This window comes from Hemitrygon akajei, chromosome 10 (assembly GCF_048418815.1).
Source record: "Hemitrygon akajei chromosome 10, sHemAka1.3, whole genome shotgun sequence".
NCBI lineage: Eukaryota > Metazoa > Chordata > Chondrichthyes > Myliobatiformes > Dasyatidae > Hemitrygon > Hemitrygon akajei.
Window position 1 is genome coordinate 51,181,782 of NC_133133.1, and position 21,907 is coordinate 51,203,688.

A 21,907-nucleotide genomic window follows, 5' to 3' on the forward strand; every position below is an offset into this window, starting at 1 on the left:
TCCAGTACCAGGCCACTATAAATTATATTTTATTAATTTTGTAGTGGTAATATTTTGTTTAATGTGCTGTGTGTGATTATATATTTTGTGGGTGTATCGTGGTCTGGAGAAGCATTGCTTTGTATGTATATATGTACAGTCAGATGACAAACTTGAACTTGTTATGCAGTCAAAATGCTTTTCATTGTACATCTGTTGAAGTTTATCAGAATCTTTAATGCCATGCCAAGTTTCTTTACATTTCTAATTGTCATGCCTTCTTCATGGTTGCATCCATGTGCTGGGCCCAGCATAGATTCTATGAAATGTTGGCAGCCAGGAACTTGGAGCTGCTCACCGTTTCCACCACATACCCTCCAATAAGGACTGGTGCATGCTCACCTGACTTCCTCTTCCTGAAGTCCACAATCTGTACCTCAGTTCTAGTGATATTGAGCGCAAGGTTGTTCTTACTACAACTCATGGCCAGCTGATCTATCTTGCTCCTCCACATCTCATGGCCATTTGTGCTTCTGCCAACAACAGTGGTTTCATTGTCAAATTGGCAGATGACAATGGAGCTGTGTTTATCCATACAGTTGGAGGTATAGAGAAAGTGGAGCAGGGAGCTAAGCACACACCCTTGAGGTGCCCTTGTGTTCTTTAATGAAGATTGTTTTACCTGCTGTCACTTTAGTATTATTTTAATATATTTCTGTATATATTTTTCTGTTAAATTGATAATTATTTGCCTGTCTACATTAGAATTAGCACTAATCTAACAGAGCCATTTAATGTCCCTTTCAACAACACTGTGTGGTGCGTGGCCAACTGGTTAAGGCTAGCGATCTGAAGGTTGTGAGTTCGAGCCTCAGCCGAGGCAGCGTGTTGTGTCCTTGAGCAAGGCACTTAACCACACATTGCTCCAGTCCACCCAGCTGAAAACGGGTACCGGCGAAATGCTGGGGATTAACCTCACGATGGGCTGGCGTCCTATCCGGGGAGTGGGGGGGCTGGGTGGGGGGAGTCTGGTACTCTCAGTAGAACTTGTCTTTGAGGATAACACATAAAGGCACAGTAAGGCCATAAAGTATTGCACTTAACCATAGTTATAACATAGGATATAATCAGATATACATATAAGCTATTTAGATACTGTATTTAAAATACTTATATAGTCTAATGTACAAACAAAAGTATGTAATTAGATGGATGTAATGATTCTATTTCAATTTTTCAGAGCAGGATAAGGAGATCGTTTGTAACATTTTGGCAAATCCCCCTGGCCTTGACGAAGAGGATGATGAGGATACCAATTACTTTGTATTTGAGTTTTCGGAAAAGCCTCTTCTTGCATGTTACAATATACAAGCTTCCCTTTCTCATGGGTAAGAGTTGGATTCTAAATCAGCAAATTCAGAAGATATTACAAGAATTTAATTTTGTTGACACTGTCTTATTTTATGGTGGTTTGGGTCAAGCATGGTATCTCATTGGAATTTGGATCAAGAAGGTAAAACAAATGAGGACTAAGGAATCATTGTACTCCAAATGGCTTAAGGTAGAAAAAAATCTGGATGTTTTGTTGGCAGAATCTAGCATGCTGCCAACATTACCGTGCTCACTTACTTAATTAGAATTGTGTTAGAATGATATGTATGACATAAATTGCGGCACTACTTCACCATTAAGTTATCTCTTTCCTCCAATCTCTAGGACAGGTGGGCTAAACTTGCATGAATTCATGCAAGGAAAAATCAGAATTTAAGAGCATGTCAAGAATGGGAGAAATCCCTGTTGTCATAACACAGTATTCACAATAACCTGGAGGGGCTGTGGGAAAATTGCTATTTTATTAGTGTTAATAACATAGACATTTGATTAACTTAAAAAACAAAAAACACGAAATGCTGGCAGAACTCAGTAGGCCAGACAACATCTATGGGAGGAGATAATAACGATGTTTCGGAGTGAAGTAACGTGGGATGGTCGAGGGGGGATAAGAAGTGGGGGGAGGGATAAAGTAGAGAGCTGGGAAGTGATAGGCTGGAGGGAAATGGGCTAGGGGGAAGGTGGAGAATTATGGGAAATAAAAGAGAAAGAAAGGTAGGGCTGGGGGGGAAAAAGAGAGAGAAAGAGAACCAGACTAAAATAATAGATAGGGATGGGGGGTAAGGGTGGGGGGCAGGGGTATCAACGGAGGTCAGTGAGTTGGATGTTCATGCCGGCAGGAAGGAGGCTACCTAGGCGGGAGATAAGGTATTGCTCCATCGACCTGCGTGTGGCCTCATCTTGATGGTAGAGGAGGCCATGGACAGACATGTCGGAGTGGGAGTGGTCTGTGGAATTGAAGTGTGTGGCCACAGGGAGATCCCGCCACTGCATTCTCCCCTCGACCATTCCATGTTATTTCACTCCTGATGAAGGGTTTCGGCCTGAAACATCGTTATTACCTCCTCCCATAGATGCTGTCTGGCCTGCTGAGTTCTGCCAGCATTTCGTGTTTTTTGTTTTTTTTTTATTTCCAGCATCTGCAGATTCACTCGCATTGCATTTGATTAACTTGATGGCTTGCAGTCAATGGCAAGAAAAAATAGCACTAATTTAGCAGCATTTAAATGCATCGTATTAGTCTGATTAATTTTCTTTCAAGGAATCGTATGTTTATCAGATGGTCAACATTTTGAGTCTTGAAATATTAACCATGTTGTGAAATTGAACTTAATTTGGAAATTTACAGTCACACATATGAGTGTTTGAATGATGAACTAGAATAGGAATCATAGCCCCTCAAGTTTGAGCCATCATTCAGTGCTTGCGATTATGGCCTACTGTCCATTGACAGAACCAAGCGTAGACTAGGTCACTATTTTACAGCGTACTTGTGTTATGACTTCAATGGCTACCTTGAGATTCCAGTTGCATGCCATTTCAATTCCCAGTGGAGAGTTGTCCTGACTATCCTTGGTCTTCTCCACTAAGCAATGAGACCAAACACAAACCAGGAAGACACAATCTCATATTCTGCTTAGCTAGCATTCATCCCTATGGTATGAATGTTCAATTTTTCTATTTCAGGTAATCGACTTCCTCTGTGTTCCTTTTCTACTCCCACTAGTCCCTCTCTCCACTTTGAGCTTATGTTTTACTAATTCACTTTTCACTCTCTTTAATGCCAGTGGAAACTAACCTTGCCTGTTGAATCTGTTCTCACAAGACGATCACCCATTTATCGGCATTGTAGATCTTCCCTGAGATGCTTCCAGTGTGTTTACATGGGAAGTTTCCAGTATATTTCCAGAGAAACATGGAAAATAGGAACAAGAGTAGGCCATTTTGCCTGGCTAACGTAACAACCATTTCATTAGGCCCTTCATCAATTCAGTTAAAGTTGAGGCTTCAGCATTAATTCCTGTGGCAATAACCTGTGCCAACAAGAAAAAGACTCATTCATGCCTACTTCCTCATTCTTGATACAAGCGCATTTTCTAGCCATATTAATATTTACCTCCAATACCATAAGTTTTTGTTTTGCACATTTATCTTTGTGGCATTTTATCAAATGTCTTCTGCATATGTAAATATAATTCGGATGTTCCTTTTATCCGCAGCACAGGGCATTCCAGTACTTTTTTTCTCTTTGTAAAGTAGTGCTGACTTAGTCTGATTGCTCTGAAGTATTTAGGTTCCTTTCTGTACCATTTTTTTCATTTTCTCACTGCTGGATGTTATGCTACAAGATTGTAGTTTCCCTCTTTCTCCTTCCCTTTACGCTTAAAGGAATTAAATTTGCTAATTTTCAACCAGAGACCTATCTTGAATCAAGGGGATTTTCTAAAGTTAAAAGAATAGCAACATCTGTCTCACTAGATTTTCTGAGACACAGAGCAGACTCAATTAGCTGGATTGCCTAATTCTGGTCTTATGGTCTTAGAAACTTCATTATCACCCTAGGATGTGGTTCACCAACTCCCAGAAGCTTGTCACTTGTAGTTTTAATAGGTTGCTCTGCTTGACTTCCCTAATGATTTGTAATTTTCTAGACTTCCACCCCTACTTACAGCTATTTCTGAGATGTTACTCATTTCCTCTATAATGGAGACTGACTCTAAAATTCCCATGTTTTTCATGTGCCATCTTCTTGCCTTCCATTACTACTTCCACAAAAGTCAGTTTCTGTAGGTCCAATGCTTACTTCATTAACTTTTATAAATAACTATAGAAGTTCGTACTGTGGCGACCCACTTCCTAGCGCACTCGAACCGGCTCACAAATAGCCAGCGCGCCGGCATGAAGGCCAGCCCCAAAAGGGCGCCAAGTCTGCTTCACCAACAAGGGGAAAAGCCCGTGCGGGACTGTGAGTACGTGCCCCCTACAGCATCCGCGTGCAGGACAGGACTCTGAATACATGCCCCCTACAGCATCCGCGCCCGGGGAGGGCGGGATCAGGGAGGCTTTAAAGCGAGGCCGCGAAGTTCGAATAAAATCTTTTTTAACTGCAGTTTACCGACTCCGTGTCGTTATTTCAGCGTTGCGTGTAGCACACCGCTACAATTGGTGACCCCGACGGCTCAAATGATATTTGGGCCGAAGATGACCGACGCCGCATCTGTTCATGCGGTTTCGTTGAAACTGCCAAGCTTCTGGACGCTGCGACCTCGCCTATGGTTCCAGCAAGCAGAAGCCCAATTCCACGTTCGGCAGATAACCTCGGAGGACACACGTTACTACTACGTGGTGAGCTCCCTCGACCAGGACACAGCGGCCCAGGTTGAGGAGTTCATACAGTCTCCCCCAGCGGACGGCAAATACACGGAATTCAAAGCCCTGCTCATAAGGACTTTCGGACTCTCACGGCGCGAGCGGGCTGCCCGCTTACTGCAACTGGATGGTTTGGGGGACAGACCTCCATCGGCTTTGATGAATGAGATGTTGTCTCTGGCCGGAGGACACAAGCCCTGCCTCATGTTTGAGCAGGCATTCCTGGAGCAACTGCCCGAGGACATACGCCTGCTGCTGTCTGACGTAGATTTCAGCGACCCCCGGAAGGTGGCAGCCCTGGCGGACTTGCTGTGGAAAGCCAAGAAGGAGAGTGGGGCATCCGTCGCACAGATCACCAAGCCACGCTCCCAGCAGCAGACCAGACCAGGCCCGGCCGCAGAGCCCGCTAACCCCAGAGGCAGGGGTGAGGAGACCAATGAACAATGGTGCTCTGCAAGTTCCCGGGAAACGCCAGGGCCAGCCGCCGCTAATGGCCACGGCGGCTGGCCATCAGGATAGCCTCCTGTATGTGTGGGACAAGCAGTCGGGACGCCGTTTTTGTTGACACCGGTGCCGAGATCAGTGTCTTACCTCCGACGAGTTACGACACCCGCAACAGAGAACCGGGTCCCATCCTGAGGGCCGTGAACGGCAGCACAGTAAGGACCTACGGCACCAGTACGGTGCAGCTACAGTTCGGCTCCAGACGGTTCACGTGGGACTTCACACTGGCTGCCGTAGCCCAACCGCTTCTGGGTGCGGATTTTTTGCAGTCTCACAGCCTACTGGTCGACCTGCCGAGGCAGAGACTGGTCCACGCCAAGACCTTTCAGACATTCTCCCTGGGTGAAGCCCAGTTGCCAGCCCCACACCTCGACTCCATCACTCTGTCCGACAACAACTTCACCAGAGTCCTGGCGGATTTCCCATCGGTTCTGGCACCGCAGTTCACGGCAGCCATGCCCAGACACGGAGTACAGCACCACATCTCGACCCAGGGACCACCTCTCCACGCCCGTGCTCGAAGGCTTCCCCCAGACAAGCTCCGACTGGTGAAGGAGGAGTTCAAGAGGATGGAGGATTTGGGGATCATCCGGCGGTCCGACAGCCCATGGGCCTCCCCCCTGCACATGGTGCCCAAAGCGACCAGGGGCTGGAGACCATGTGGCGACTACCGCAGGCTGAATGAGGCTACAACATCGGACCGCTACCCTGTGCCGCACATTCAGGACTTTGCAGCAAACCTGCATGGCGCACGGATCTTCTCCAAGGTAGACCTCGTCCGGGGATACCATCAAATCCCGATGCATCCGGACGACGTCCCCAAAATGGCACTCATCACCCCGTTCGGCCTTTTCGAGTTCCTCCGCATGCCGTTCGGCCTGAAGAATGCCGCACAGACGTTCCAGCGGTTAATGGACGCGGTGGGACGTGACCTGGACTTTGCGTTCATCTATTTGGACGACATCCCCATCGCCAGCAGCAGTCGTCAGGAGCATCTGTCCCACCTCCGTCAACTCTACGCCCGACTGAGTGAATACGGCCTGACAATCAACCCGGCCAAATGCCAGTTTGGGCTCGACACCATCGACTTCCTGGGCCACAGGATCACTACAGACGGGGCAACCCCTCTGCCCGCTAAGGTAGACACAGTCCGCCATTTCCCCCGACCCACCACAATCAAAGGCCTTCAGGAATTCGTGGGTATGGTAAATTTCTACCACCGCTTCCTCCCTTCAGCTGCCCGAATCATGTGCCCCCTGTTCGCCCTGATGTCGGGTCCGGGCAAGGACATTACCTGGGACGAGGAGTCCGCCGCCGCTTTCGTTAAAACGAAAGAAGCCTTGGCAAACGCCGTGATGCTAGTGCACCCTAGAATGGACGTCCCTACCGCCCTCACAATGGACGCATCTAACACGGCAGTCGGTGGGGTACTGGAGCAACTCATCGAGGGTCGCTGGCAACCCCTGGTGTTTTTCAGCAAACACCTGCGACCACCCGAGCTCAAATACAGTGCTTTCGACCGGGAACTGTTGGTGCTATACCTGGCAATCCGGCATTTCAGGTACTTCTTAGAAGGTAGGCCCTTCACCGCGTTCATGGACCACAAACCGCTTACCTTTACATTCACGAAGATGTCCGACCCCTGGTCGTCCCGCCAGCAGCGCCATCTGTCCTACGTCTCCTAATACACGACGGATGTCGGGCACATCTCGGGTAAGGACAATGTCGTGGCGGACACGCTCTCTCGCCCTAACATTCATGCCCTTTCCCAAGGGGTAGACTTTGAGGCGCTGGCAGAGGCGCAGCAGGCAGTCGAGGAGATCCCTAGTTACAGAACCGCAGTCTCCAGGACCTCCCCGTAGGCCCAGGTGAGAGTACCCTACTCTGTGACGTCACCACCGGCCAACCCCGTCCCGTCGTCCCGGCAGCCTGGCGGCGGCGGATTTTCGACTCCATTCATAACTTAGCGCACCCCTCCATCAGGACAACCATCTGGATGGTCTCCAACAGGTTCGTTTGCCACGGATTCTGCAAGCAGGTCAGTGAATGGGCCAGAACGTGCATGCACTGCCAGACGGCCAAGGTGCAGAGGCACACCAAAGCTCTGCCGCAGCAGTTCCACCCCACCCACTGGTGTTTCGACCACATTCATGTGGATATCGTGGGCCCCTTGTCAGTGTCGCGTGGAGCGCGGCACCTCCTCACTATCGTGGACCGGTTCACAAGATGGCCAGAGGCGATCCCGCTCACCGACACCACTTCCGAATCTTGCACCCGGGCACTGATCGCCACCTGGGTATCCCGCTTTGGTGTACCGGCCCACATACCTCTGACAGAGGCGCCCAGTTCACCTCCGGCCTGTGGTCAGCTATGGCCAGCCTTTTGGGGACATAGCTGCACCACACAACTGCCTACCACCCACAGTCGAACGGCCTGGTGGAGCGTTTCCACCGTCACCTAAAGTCGGCTCTCATGGCCCGCCTGGGAGGAGTTAACTGGGTGGACGAGCTACCCTGGGTCCTACTCGGCATCCGCACGGTGCCCAAAGACGATCTGCACACCTCGTTGGCCGAGTTGGTGTACGGCGCACCCCTGGTCATCCCCTGGGAGTTCATACCAGCCCCGAGGTGGCACGAGGAAGAACCCGCAGCAGTCCTGGGCAGACTACGCGAGAGGCTCGGCAACCTGGCCCCCATACCCACTTTGCAGCATGGGCAGAACCCGACCTGCGTACCCAAAGACCTGCAGAACTGTAAGTTTGTGTTTGTACGAAGGGGCGGACATCGGGCACCGCTACAGCGGCCCTATGAGGGGCCGTTTAAGGTGATTAGGGACAACGGGTCCACGTTCGTGCTGGATGTTGGGGGGAGAGAGGAGGTTTTCACGGTGGACCGACTCAAACTGGCCCATGTGGATGTGGTGCAACCGGTCGAGTTTCCGGCACCACGGCGCAGAGGCAGACCTCCCAAACACGGGCCGGCCCAGACTGTGGACATTGGGGGGTGTATTGCCGGTTCTGGGGGAGGGGGGGTTATGTGGCGACCCACTTCCTAGCGCACTCGAACCGGCTCACCAATAGCCAGCGCGCAGGCACAAAGGCCAGTCCCGAAAGGGCGCCAGGTCTGCTTCACCAACAAGGGGAAAAGCCCGCGCGGGACTGTGAATACGTGCCCCCTACAGCATCCGCGCGCGGGACAGGACTGTGAATACGTGCCCCCTACAGCATCCACGCCTGGGGTGGGTGGGATCAGGGAGGCTTTAAAGCGAGACCGCGAAGTTCGAATAAAATCTTTTTTAACTGCAGTTTACCGACTCCGTGTCATTATTTCAGCGCTGCGTGTAGCACACCGCTACAGTACTATATTAATATTCCGGCTAGCTATATCTCATAATGCAAATTTTTCTTTCTTATTAATCTTTGAGTCATTATTTGCTGTATTTTTATATTATAACCAGTTGTTTAACCTGCAATTACATAATTTGATGTTTTGTCTTTAAGTTTAATGCTGTCTTTATTTTTTAAATTGGATTAACATCTATTTCTTGCTTGAACCTATTATTCTGTGTTTTCTGAAAGATCCTCTTAAATTAATCTGTGATCATCATACAGTCATAGAAAACTACAATGCAGAAATAGACCCTTTGGCCCATCTAGTCCAGGCTAAACCATTTAAACTGCCTACTCCCATTGAACTGCACCCAGACCTTAGCCCTCCGAGCCCCTTTGAAATTGACATATCACTTGCGCTGACAGCTCATTCCACACTCTCACCACTCTAACCCAACCTCAGTGGAAAAAGCCTCCTTGCATTTATCCTGTCTGTTTCATCCATAATTTTGTTTACTCCCCTCAATCATTAATGTTCTAGGGAATAAAGTTCTAACCTATGCAATCTTTCCTTATAACTCGTGTCCTCCAGTCCTGGCAACATCTTTGTAAATTTTCTATGTACTCTTTAAATTTTATTTACATCTTTGCTGTAGGCAGGTGACCAAAAGTGCACACAATATTCCAAATTGGGCCTCATCGACGTCTTAAAGAATGTCAACATAATATCCCAGCTACTGTACTCAAAAAGCCAATGTGCTGAAAGCTTTCCTAATGATCCTATTTACCTGTGACACCACTTTCAATGAATTATGGACCTGTATTCCCTTGTGTTCTACTGCACTCTTCAGTGTCCTTCCTTTCACTGTGTACGACCTACGCTAGTTGGTCCGACTGAAGTGCAAAACTTCGTACTTGTCTGCATTAAATTCCATCTGTTGTTTTTCAGCCCAGTATTCCAGCTGGTCTAGCTCCTTCTCCAAGGTTTGATAGTCTTCCTTGCTGTCCACTACACCCCCCAATCTTGGTGCATCTGCAAATTTATCAATCCAGTTAATCATATTACCATCCAGATTGGTGATAAAGATGGTAAACAACAACGGACACAGCACTGATCCCTGGGACACTCCGCTAGGCACAGGCCTCCAGTCAGAGAGGCAACCGTGTACTACCACTCTCTGGCTTCCCCCTGAAAGCTAATGTCTAATCCAGTTTACTACCTTATCTTGAATGCCAAGTGACTGAGCCTTCCTGACCAACCTCCCATGCGACACCTTGTCAAATGCCTTGTTGAAGTCCATATAGACAACATGCACTGCCTTGCTTTCATCAACTTAGACTTTTTCCCTGACTAGTGATGCCACCTCTCCCACTTCAATCCTTCCAGCTCTATCATGTCTACAGTACTACTTGCATTGAAATATATGCAACTCAGAACATTAGTCCCACCATGTCCAACATTTTGATTCCTGACTTTGAGGTCTTAACATCATCTGTCTCCGCAACCAATCCACTATCTGTTTAAGTCCCAGTTTAAACCCACCATGCAGTACCAGCAAGCCCTCCCATTAGAATACAGTGGCATGCAAAAGTTTGGGCACCTCCTGGTCAAAATTTCTGTTACCGTGAATAGCTAAGCGAGTAAAAGATGACCTGATTTCCAAAAGGCATAAAATTAAAGATGAAACATTTCTTTAATATTTTAAGCAGGATTACTTTCTTATTTCCATCTTTCACAGTTTCAAAATTTAAAAAAATGGAAAAGGGCCCAAAGCAGAAGTTTGGGCACCCTGCATGGTCAGTGCTTAGTAACACCCCCTTTGGCAAGTATCAGAGCTTGTAAACGCCTTCTGTAGCCAGTTAAGAGTCTTCCAATTCTTGTTTGGGGGATTTTTGCCCATTCTTCCTTGTAAAAGGCTTCTAGTTCTGTGAGATTCTTGGGCCATCTTGCATGCACTACTCTTTTGAGGTCAATCCACAGATTTTCGATGATGTTTAGGTCGGGGGACTGTGAGGGCCATGGCAAAGCCTTCAGCTTGCGCTTCTTGAAATAGTCCGTTGTGGATTTTGAGGTGTGTTTAGGATCATATCCTGTTGTAGAAGCCATCCTCTTTTCATCTTCTGCTTTTTTACAGACAGTGTGATGTTTGCTTCCAGAATTTGCTGGTATTTAATTGAATTAATTCTTCCCTCTACCAGTGTAATGTTCCCCGTGCCACTGGCTGCAACACAAGCCCAAAGTATGATCGATCCACCCCTGTGCATAACAGTTGGAGAGGTTTCTTTTCATGAAACTCTGCACCCTTTTTTCTCCAAACATACTTTTGCTCATTGCGGCCAAAAAGTTCTATTTTAACTTCATCAGTCCACAGGACTTGTTTCCAAAATGCATCAGGCTTGTTTCGATGCTCCTTTGCAAATTTCTGACACTGAATTTTGTGGTGAGGATGCAGGAAAGGTTTTCTTCTGATGACTCTTCCATGAAGGTCATATTTGTGCAGGTGTCGCTGGACAGTAGAATAGTGCACCACCACTCCAGTGTCTACTAAATCTTCCTGAAGGTCTTTTGCCTTTCTAGCAATCCTATGAGTAGTTCTCTCGGAAAGTTTTCTTTGTCTTCCAGACCTTAACTTGACCTCCACCGTTCCTGTTAACTGCCATTTCTTAACTACATTACGAACTGAGGAAACAGCTACCTGAAAACACTTTGCTACCTTCTGATAGCCGCCCCCTGCTTTGTGGGCATCATTTATTTTAATTTTCAGAGTGCTAGGCAGCTGCTTAGAGGAGCCCTTGGCTGCTGATAATTGGGACAAGGTTTGAGGAGTCAGGGTATTTATAAAGCTTTGACATTTGCATCACCTGGCCTTTCACAAGCCATAGCACTAACAAGCTAATTAAGGTCTGAGACCTTGGTAAAAGTTATCTGAGAGCTCAAATCTCTTGGGGTGCCCAAACTTTTGCATGGTGCTCCTTTCCTTTTTTTCACTCTAAAATTGTACAAAACAAAAATAATACACTAATCTTGCTTAAAATGTTGAAAAGAATGTTTCATCTTTATCTTTACGACTTTTGCTCACTTAACTATTCACAGTAACAGAAACTTTGACCAGGGATGCCCTAACTTTTGCATGCCACTGTATTCGTCCTCCAGTTTAGGTGTAAATTTTCTTTTCTGTAGAGTTTCCACTTTCCTGGAAGAGAGCCAATAAACCAAAAATCTGAAGCCCTCCCTCTTACACCAAGTCCTTAGACACATGTTAAGCTGTATAATCTTATTTCTGGCCTCACTAGGATGTTGTACAGGAGCAATCCTGAGATATTGTCCTTTAACTTAGCACCTAACTCCCTGAAGTCACTTTGCAGAACTCCATTCTGTTTTCATTGGGACCTATTTGGACCACTATCTCTGGCTGCCCATCCTTCCACTTGAGAATGTTGAGGACAGTACCTGAGATATCCCAGATGCTGGCACATAGGAGGCAACATACCATCTGGGAATCTCATTCTCATCCGCAGAACCACCTTTCTGTTTCCCTAACTAATGATTCCTCTATCACCAGTTTGTCTCTTCCCAGCACCCCCCCCCCATTTCCCTTCTAACCCACAGAGACAGACTGAGTGCCAGAGACCTGACCACTGTGACTTTTCTCTACTAAGTCATAGCCCTTAATGGTATTGAAAGTGGTATACCTGTCGTGGAGGAGTTTGGCCACAAAGGTACTCTGTACTGGTACTTTTGACTGTCACCTGGTTTCCTTTGTCCTTCACCTTGTTTGTAAATACCTCTCTGTATGTCCTATCACTCCATCAGTCTCCCAGATGATCTGGTGTTATATTCAGTTCCAACTCCCAACTCCTTAGCACGGAGTGTTAGTAGCTGCAGCTGGATGCACTTACTGGAGGTGAAGTCGTCAGGGACACTGAAGGTCTCCCTACCTTCCCGCACCCCACAAGAGGAGAATTTAAACCATCTCTCCTGGCATCCCTGTTGCTCTAACTGTGCAATTATGAAGAAGGAAACAATAAGTAAACTGGAAAAAAAATCTACCTACAGCTTTTCATCCTTTCACTCAAGCCTCTTCTTGCTAAAGTCTCAACTCCCCACTCTAACACTGTCCACTCCAGCAATGGCTTCTCCACTAGCCCGTCTTATTTTTATTTGCCCTTTCAATGAATACCGATCTCTGATTGGCCACTGTTCAAATGCTGAAACTCCCACGAAGTGCTGCTTTTTAATGCCAGATGCTGACGTGTATGAGTCTCCTCTTGCTTCCGATCTCTGACTGGCCACTGTAATGTTCATGAAATTGAACATCACCGATCCACTGTTCAGATTATCAAGAAGTTAGATACTCACTGACTGTAGCTTTCCATTCATTACTTTAATGTTGTTTTATGCAATTTAAAATGACAAAATTTCTTTAACCTAAAAGGCCAGCAATTGGTATGGTTTTATCTATAATGTTGTGATAATTCTGGGGACAAAAGATGAAAAGGTTCATTTTATATCCTGCATTGTGGCAGATTTATACTTAACTGTCTGTTTTCTTGTTTGTGCAGACCTTGTAATTGGTTGGTATTATCCGAAGTTCTTCGAAGACTGAAAATGTCAGTAAGGATTTTTCAATCCCGCTATCCTCAATTTGAAATTGTCACCATTACTGAAGTAGAATTTTACAAGCAGGTATCCACAAGCCAGGTACATTTTCAGCTCGGGAATCTTCAGTACTACTCCATGGATGGCAGGACGTCTTTGGAATTGGTACGATGTGTACCAGAGCTGTTGGATCTTATTGGTTCTACAGTGGAATTATTAACTGAAGACTGTGAAAAAGTCATTAAATTCACAAGGTGAACCAAAATCATGACTGGTTGATGAACTTTTCCCACCTCAGATAAATGGGAAGTGAATTGAATGGGTACTAACAGGTGTTTACAGTATGCCAGCTGTTATCTCAAATCAGGCATTGACTAGCCATTCTGACAAGTAGTAGAAATAACCGATCAGTTCTGACCTTAAAGTGCAACAGTACAAGGTTTGCTGGGATGTTTAAAGAAAGCATTAGAATATTTTAACTAGGTTCGTTAAAAATATTTTCTAATTATGTTCATGCACATCTAAGTTTGTGATCCATTGACCATGAAAAATCAGTAATGCCAATGGTACAGTTGATTCTTGTAAAAGAAACATTACTTATTCCTGTTGTTCTCACAATTTCCTCCTTGAAAAGATAACAATTGCTGTATTTAATGCACAATTTAACTACAGTTCTGTATCACACATCAGCTTCCCCCAAGAGGCCTATTAGGTAGCCTATTCATACTTTCAGAACTATTCTGTCAGTCAACTGCAAGGAGATGGTGAAAATGCCTGGCCACTTAGTGTACTTCTGATTTCATCTACTGCTCTACATGCCTCTCAGGCAGAAGCTTTGACTCAAAAGCAAAACTGTACACATCAGTGAAGCTGAATTTAGGCATTCGGCAGAGTCTGTAGCTTCAACCTGTGTCCAATGCTTTACTGTGATGCACCATTCTTCATTGAAGAAATACAACTGGGTGTATTTTTTCAAGTGTACAAGTCGAACAAACTGATGTTTTAAACATGATGGGTGCTTTTTTTGAGATTAAAAGAATCAAGAATCCACTGTATCATAATTAGAACCAAGTTACTGGTGCCTAAAAGGCACATTTTCAACATTCTGAATTAAAATTGTTCTGTTCTTAGCAACCGAGCACACAATTTTGCTAAATACAACATTTAGTAATGACTGTGTATCTTAATGGAATCAATAGTTTCTTTAAGTTAGGCTATATCTAGAAATTGGATGTTTGTACCCTGCAAGTAGGGAGTATGACTTTTTTGCCACAGTAATTTTTCTGGATCTTTATATTACCTTGAGCAGATTTTATTTTCCAGCTTAAAGCAATTTTAAATCAAAGTTAAACTGATCAAAATTGAACTTGTATGCTAGGATACATGCTGTTTAATAAGATAAAATTGAAAAGCCCACTGGAAATTTTTTTAGTTACTGATAATTACAGCCTAAATTATAATCTCCACAACGCTGAGATGATGCACTTTATGTTGACTGCTTGTTGAGTTGCACCATTGGCTTTCTGTACTGCTGCCATTAGACAATTTAAAGTTAAATATTTATTTAAAAGGAAGAAAGTTTTTTTTTAAAAAAAAAGGCACAGAAGCTTGTCTCCTTGAACTACAAAGCTGATTCAAAACGTTTTCAGCTATATTTGTGAGAAATCAACATTCCATTTTTGCCAGTTAAATCAAAACATGGAGCTAAAATCTAATAAATTTTCATTTTCGAATAACATCAACAGTAAAATCACATTTCAGTTGGAGTAGATTTCATTACATATCAGAAAGAAATTATCTAGGTTTAAAGAAGTCATGTATTTTCATATTAATGTGACACACTTTGGATGTGCTTTGTTGCAAAACTCAGGAATTGGATTGGTGATCTATTTAGTAGATATAACAAATCCAATAAGGTAGTCTGCTTGGATTTCACTTTAGTTGCAGTGTAATTATAATTCACAGTAAAACCAGATTCCATGCTATTAATAACCCAGAGAATTCTCAGCAGTTGTTGATACTTGGCATACAGATGTCAAGTGTGCAATATGATGCTGCTGATTTTACTGTTGGTAGCAGATTTAAAAAGATGGGGCCTTGCATTGTTGGTATTCAAAATCCTGTGAACCCGGTGTATTTTTTTTAAAGTTCTTATGTGACTGTAGATGCATCAAGCTTCACATTCCCCCAGTCATTCAGTCATTAACTGAATGCCTGCTAAGGATACTGTCTGAACACTGCAGTCTAGATGAAGTATACCTGGGTGGATCTGATTTATATTTCTGTATTCTGTCAAATGTTAAAATGTCAAGTACCTGCAACATTGCATTCATTGTGCCTGCAGGTTATAATGTGAGAGTTTATGTCTCATTATGTGTAGTGGCCCATGACAAATGCAGCGGAATAGTCCGTCTGTAGTTGTAATGAAATTTCATTGCCTAAAACTCAGCCTTAAATGACACATGCATAACCTTCCCACTCCGTCTCCTTCATGAGTAAAGTATCAGCAATATGCACACTTCTTCAAAGTGATGAGTATAGAGCAATTCAATCCAAAGTTCCTCCCTCATTTTCTCCAGTCACATTGCATTTCAGAATATACATCCAGCTAATCAGCATGTCACAGGTAATAAGAGCATGAAACTAGTTCTTCTACTCTCACCCCTTCCCTTGTCTCCATTCCCAATGAACACCAGCAGGCCTGCATTATCCTTTGCAGAAGAGTGGGACTTCCCCAGATCCAATCTCTCATTATCTTCTTCTGACTATAAGTAGAAATACAATCTTTTCAACATATTTAATTTAACCACCTGCAAATCTCCTTGCAAGGTTAATTCTTTACGTATTCCCATGTTGCTACAAAGCACTGCATTATCATGCCCAAACCAAATTATGGACCATCCAGCCTTTCCAAGTGTTCATACCCATTCAGTACCATCTTGACCATCAACTTTCCACTTACTCCTCCCCAAATGAGAAAAGGTATTGAATGTTGAACTTTTAACTCTAATTCTAAGAAGCACATGTGCCATCAAGTCCCAAACCTAAAACATAACCTTTTAAATATCCACTGATACCGTAGAAATATTCCTAATCTGCAAGAGAACACCTGCCTCAGTGAGGAGCATTTAGGCCCCTTTCATACCCCTAACTCAATTTGACTTTGGTTCTCCACCTTCAGCTTTATATTTTCATGCTGTCACCTCACCATCTTTCACTTTGCCTCCCCTCTCCCTTACCCCTTCTCACTTCCACATTAATTTCCCTTCCCTTCTTTTCACCTTCTCTGTCCTTGTTCATCTGATTATGATCCTACTTTCCAAAACTTTTGGATGTTGGTCTTGATGTCCCAATGAGCTTTGCTGCTGGATTATATGTAAAAATTGTCTTGAAGCTTGTGACAATGTGCCCAAGTGCTTGAATGACTATAACATGCCTTTGGTACCATGCCTCTGTATAGTGCTTTGATGTTAATATGATTTGTGTCCTCAAATGAAGCTTTGTAAAAGCACAGCTCTGTTGTCAGTGACCTTTCCTTGCCTAAAACCTATGTGGTCATTGGACTTGAGTGGTTAATTTTCCTTCTCCCTTGTTTCACCCATATGGCATTAAAACTAGTCTTGAATTAGAGTTAAATCCATTATATCTATCTGGTTGCAAAGTATACCTTTATGGAGGTACCAAGACCAATGGTTCTATAAAATATATAGCAATAAGAATAAGTTAAAATTTCTTGCACATTTATTTTAAGTCTAGCTTTAATTAATTTGTGTCTTTCCAACTTCATGTAAACCATGCAAAACAAGTCGCCTTCCTTTTGGTATTGACAAACGAAATCTATTAGAGAAGTAAACAAGACTTTAAATTACAGTTTTCTTTTAAACCAGATGACAATATGCCTAAAGAATGATAGATATCTAAGCTTATTTTATTCTTACTATTCTAGTTTAACCCTGAGGCGCAATTTTTCTGATTCCTATTATACAATTGAAAACTCAAAGGATATAAAGTTGGTACAGAAACTTAAAAGCTAATGATAATAATCTCAAAACCTTGCATTGTTTCTTGTACAACTGTATATATATATGCTCCATTTATAAATAACTGCCCATTTTAGCACCCAATTTGTTACCTTGCTGCCAACAGTAAAAGCAATATAAATAACTGCCATGACTAATTAGGTACACTCACAATTATATGCTCTGGATTTATTTCTACTGCAAGATGTGGTTGCTGAAACAAAACTGTACTGTTACTGGCTTTGAACTGAGAGATTAAGTTGAGGCTGCAACTAACATTTGAGGTAAGGATATAAAAAATTTATGCCACAATTGTAAGGTTTGCAAGTAACCCGCCTGATACATTCAACTCCCTCAATCTACATCACTAAATTAGATGAACAAATTCTTCATATCACTTGCTGTTTTTGGCACTCTGTCTTTACAACAACATACAAATCTTTTGGGACATTTGCATATTTATACAATTCCTTAAGTATTCAGGTTCATCGGCAGAGCGAATAATAGTTAAAAAAACAAGTGTTACCAGTTCCAGTTCTAATTGTTTATATCAGAAAGTGGGTTATACAGCAAATCAACTCTCAAGCAATATGATCATTGAGTAATGAACACAGATATCTTTGCAAAGTTTTATATTGCATTACACCATTTACATTATTTTCAGCATCTGTTCTCCCATCCCAATTCTGCATTCCATAGGACTTTATTCAGTTAACTGTAAATGATGCAAAAAACAAAAATGCACTTTGTTTTATTATTTCATCAAATAAAAGTTATGAGCTGGAATTGATTATTTCTAGAATATTCTAGACCACCTAAATTTTACATCTGTATATAAAAAAGATCATTATTGATAGTTCATAAATCAAAATTAGTTGGGTTATTTAAATGAATACTATTACATATGTCAACTCAATACAGCAGCCAAGATGGTGCCTTCTTCACATATTGTAAATTGTTCCTAAACATGATTGTTGGCAATTAGAAAGTGTTCATAAGACTTACTTTGCTAATCAGCATTTCAAAGGAAAACACTAGCTTATTGCTCATAAAGGAATACATCTAAACTTAGACTTTTAACACATTTTATGTCTCTCTGCTTCTAATTACATTACTGTTCAATTCTAGCATTTTTCTTTTTCTTCAGCATTAACATTTTCTTGTAAAGGTGATCATTCTGAATTAAGATAATTACCTCTCATCACTACCGGTGATAAAAATAATTCAAAAATCAGTGTAGTAGCTCAGTCTTATAGTAATTTGACTAAGTGTTTGTTGCCATCTGGGTGCTCAAGGTCTGCTGCAATCTCATTTTATATCCCAGCATTCCTTAAAATAAATGGCACTTCTGTTCAGAAAAACAAATAGCTCAACCGTGTTGAAATCCAATTCTGCTAATTAACTGGGCATATTTTTTATTGCAAAATTTCCAGTGAGATAGCTGAATTTTGGTGCTGCAACGTTGCGAAGAATCTGTTGTAGTGTATAAATAAAAGTATTTATCTGTTGAAAACTGCTGCAGTAACCTAAAGTAAACTTATAACAATAGATAAAAACAGAAAATGCCGCAATACTCAGCATGTCATGCAGCATATGTGCAGATAAAAACAGAGTTAATGCTTCAGATCATTCATCTTTCATCAGAGCCATTAAGATTCAAAAACCAAACTTTTTAAATTTCAAGGAAGGTTATTTTCTTCATTCTCTCCATCCAATCCTCCCCTCCCCCACCCACTCTGCAAAATGTGCTGAATTTTTAGCTTTTCCCCAGTCTTGAAGAAAGGTCAAGTTGAAAAATTAATTCTGTTTTGCTTGCTACCAGTGCTATCTGACTGTTGAGTATTTCCAGTATATTTTGTTTATAGTTTCAGATTTTCAGCATCAGAAGTTTTTTGCTTTTAATAAACTTCTAAAACGAGATGAGGCTACACCTTCATGTACAAATCCTTAGAAGTTTATAAGACTGCTCTGTATATATTTTGTACAGTGTTTGATATTGCTAAAAGGAGTTGGAACCCTGTTGGTTAACTCTTAGTTTATATAAAGAAGTCTGCATTGTCTTGCTGGAAAATTAAAGCAGTTATTATTGGATATTTTGAATTCTTCATGTTTATACGTTTGTTGTTTATATACACCAGAGTTTTTTGTTAAAAAAGTAAATTATTTAGTTGACAGCATATTTCGTTTTAAAAATTTAACAAATGTATTGTGTTGATAATATAAGCAATGAGGAACTTAGATGAAAGTCTGTAGACTGGACTTTTTCAGATTTATTTCTAAGAAGCACATAGAGAATAGACCTGGCTGTTTTGTTTACAAAAACAAAGTTGGATTCTGGAATGAATCACACATCACATTTATACAGTTATCTGAAATCAGCTATTAAACTTATTTGGATTATACCTTTTGATTCAGAATTGGATTTACTGCAAGTATAATAACTTCTTCATTCTTCTGTTTAATGATAGATTTGTTTATGATTGCATGTTCTCTCTGTTCCTCATTATCAATAAGGGTTTTGAAAAGTTAAAAGTTGAACCTTCATGAATTATAGATAATTAAGTATATAGTACATGCAATAGTGCTTAAGCAGACATAACTATAAAGGTGCTGATGATTGAGGATGCTCAGTGTGTTACAGTTTGCAGTTCAGTATTCAGGTTGATAAAATTGTTGAATCCAAATTCTAATTGCAGTGATCTGCTTTTTATATATTTCTCATTTCCCTGCTATGTAACTGTAAGCATGTCTATTCATCACTTAGTTGTCTTCAAAAAAAAAATACTCCCAATAAGAAGAAATTAGTAAGAAATCCAGACCTTAGTGATAATTCAGTTGACAGGTTCAAGCTAATTTCAACCAAAATTGCTTGATTTATTTCAATAGAACATAATAACAGGAGGACCACAAAATGGGCAACCAACTATATGCCCTTCCTGTTGGGTAGCTGAGATTAAAATTATTTGTGCTGAATCCCCCACTAACAGCTTTCTTTACATTTTGAGCAAATGGGATACATAAGTCTCTTTATTGTTGTTATCACATTTATTTTCCTGTTACTTTTAATTGTTGTTTAACTATGTAAATCTGTTTTTTGCCTTTGATTCTGTATCTCCTTAGCACCAGCCTGGTCCTCCCATCCTACATAAATTTTAATTAAAACAAAAGTGATGCTTTATGTTTTAACAGATGTTTTTCTTCTGTGGCACTAACTCATATCCTTGCAACAAGTATCTGAAGCTTAGTAATCAATCATGAACATGTCTTCAAATAACTTATTTCATTAAGACATGATGAAGAATATTTGTTGTGCTAGTGGGCTGATGCAGCAGATGTGGACCACTACCCATTTTCCCTCTCCCTTCCCCCAACCCTCAAATTTTACTTTGTCCCAGGATAATAGAACAGCTTTTGCATGTTTTTTTCCTCAAATGAAAATTATGGAAGCCTGGACCAAAGCTTGATATTGAGAGAATGTGAGGGCTTGTCACTTAGAAGCTAAAGATTTTGACCACAGTTTGTGCAGCTGGAGAATCGGGTGAAGCAGTGTGATTGGGGAGCTGGAAGCTGTGTCTCTCTCAGGACCCTTTGATTGCTGGATGTTTAGTACAGGCCAATCAATTTTTGAGGAAAAGAATGGTTAATGAATAGGGATCAGTGGAATCATCAGAGGATCAGAAATCATGGCTTGGATCAGGTTAGAATACATTGTCAATCATAATACACTGAAAAAAAAGTTTTATATAATTAAATTTCTGACCCACCATTTGCTAATATGATAGACTCATTTAGCAACTTTGTTCCTAATAACTAAGTGCCACAATATGAACTTAGAGACACAAAAGGTTTTTACACTCAAGTGTTGATTAACTTCAGTTTTTGTTCAATGGTTTATTTGGGTTTTATACATTCTTCCCATGAAATTATGGTGGAATCAGGCTGATTGAAATAGATCAGAGATGATGAGCATTTGAGCAGGTTGACCATGGTACCGTAAGACCTGGTAGAGGAGGAGAAGAATGACCTGTACCAGCAGTAGAGCAGTTGACTTCATCCTTCTTTCAGTCTCCAGAAACAGCCTGCTGTCATGCTCTCCTTGCAGACCAAAAAGCCCTTTCTCTTGGCAACTCCAGTATGGTGTCAATAGTGCAGTCAAGCAAAATGTTCTTTTTTAGTTGAAATCCTTGGAGAATTTTCGGATTCCAGATTATTATCCAAAATTGTATAGACAGAAGAGGCCTTCAAAATGCATAAGCCAAACACAGATAATCAGAATTTTTTAGAGGCTTAAAATGCAGCAAACTTTGCTGGAGCAACTGAGTTTATCATCTCCCGCCAGGAAGGTCCTTCATTTTTTTCCAGCCAGTAATCACATCAAATTACACTCCTCCCAATTTTGGTGATGTCGCAAGCTATCTCAAACTTCCTGCCCTCTTCCTTCCATCCCCAATTGATCCTACATTCTACTTCTCTCATCAGCACACACTGTACGATATTATAAATATTAATAGGTAAAATGGAGGGGTGACTTAAACATGTCTGTCAGTCAGTTCAGTGACGATGCTTTTCCAGTGTACTTAGAAAGTTTATGATTATAACCTGAATAGTTAGAGATATTTGTAACAAAGAAATCATAGAATTATACTATACAAAAAGCCATCCAATGTATTGTCATGATAACTCCTCTAGCAAATATCAACTTAGTAGGTACACAGT

At 42.2% G+C, this 21,907-nt stretch overlaps 1 protein-coding gene across 7 annotated transcripts in view; it reads left to right on the top strand.

Moving 5' to 3' along the window:
- The window catches only part of LOC140734382 (BCL-6 corepressor-like protein 1), a 220,510-nt gene extending 200,143 nt beyond the window's left edge, over window positions 1-20,367 (top strand). For all 7 annotated transcript variants that reach the window (XM_073058255.1, XM_073058257.1, XM_073058258.1 and 4 more), the window contains 2 exons: window positions 1,220-1,367; window positions 13,136-20,367. In XM_073058255.1, the coding sequence (XP_072914356.1) occupies window positions 1,220-1,367; window positions 13,136-13,430 (443 nt within the window). In that variant the 3' untranslated portion in view covers window positions 13,431-20,367. The remainder of the gene's footprint in view (window positions 1-1,219; window positions 1,368-13,135) is intronic.
- The last annotated feature ends 1,540 nt before the right edge of the window (window positions 20,368-21,907 follow it).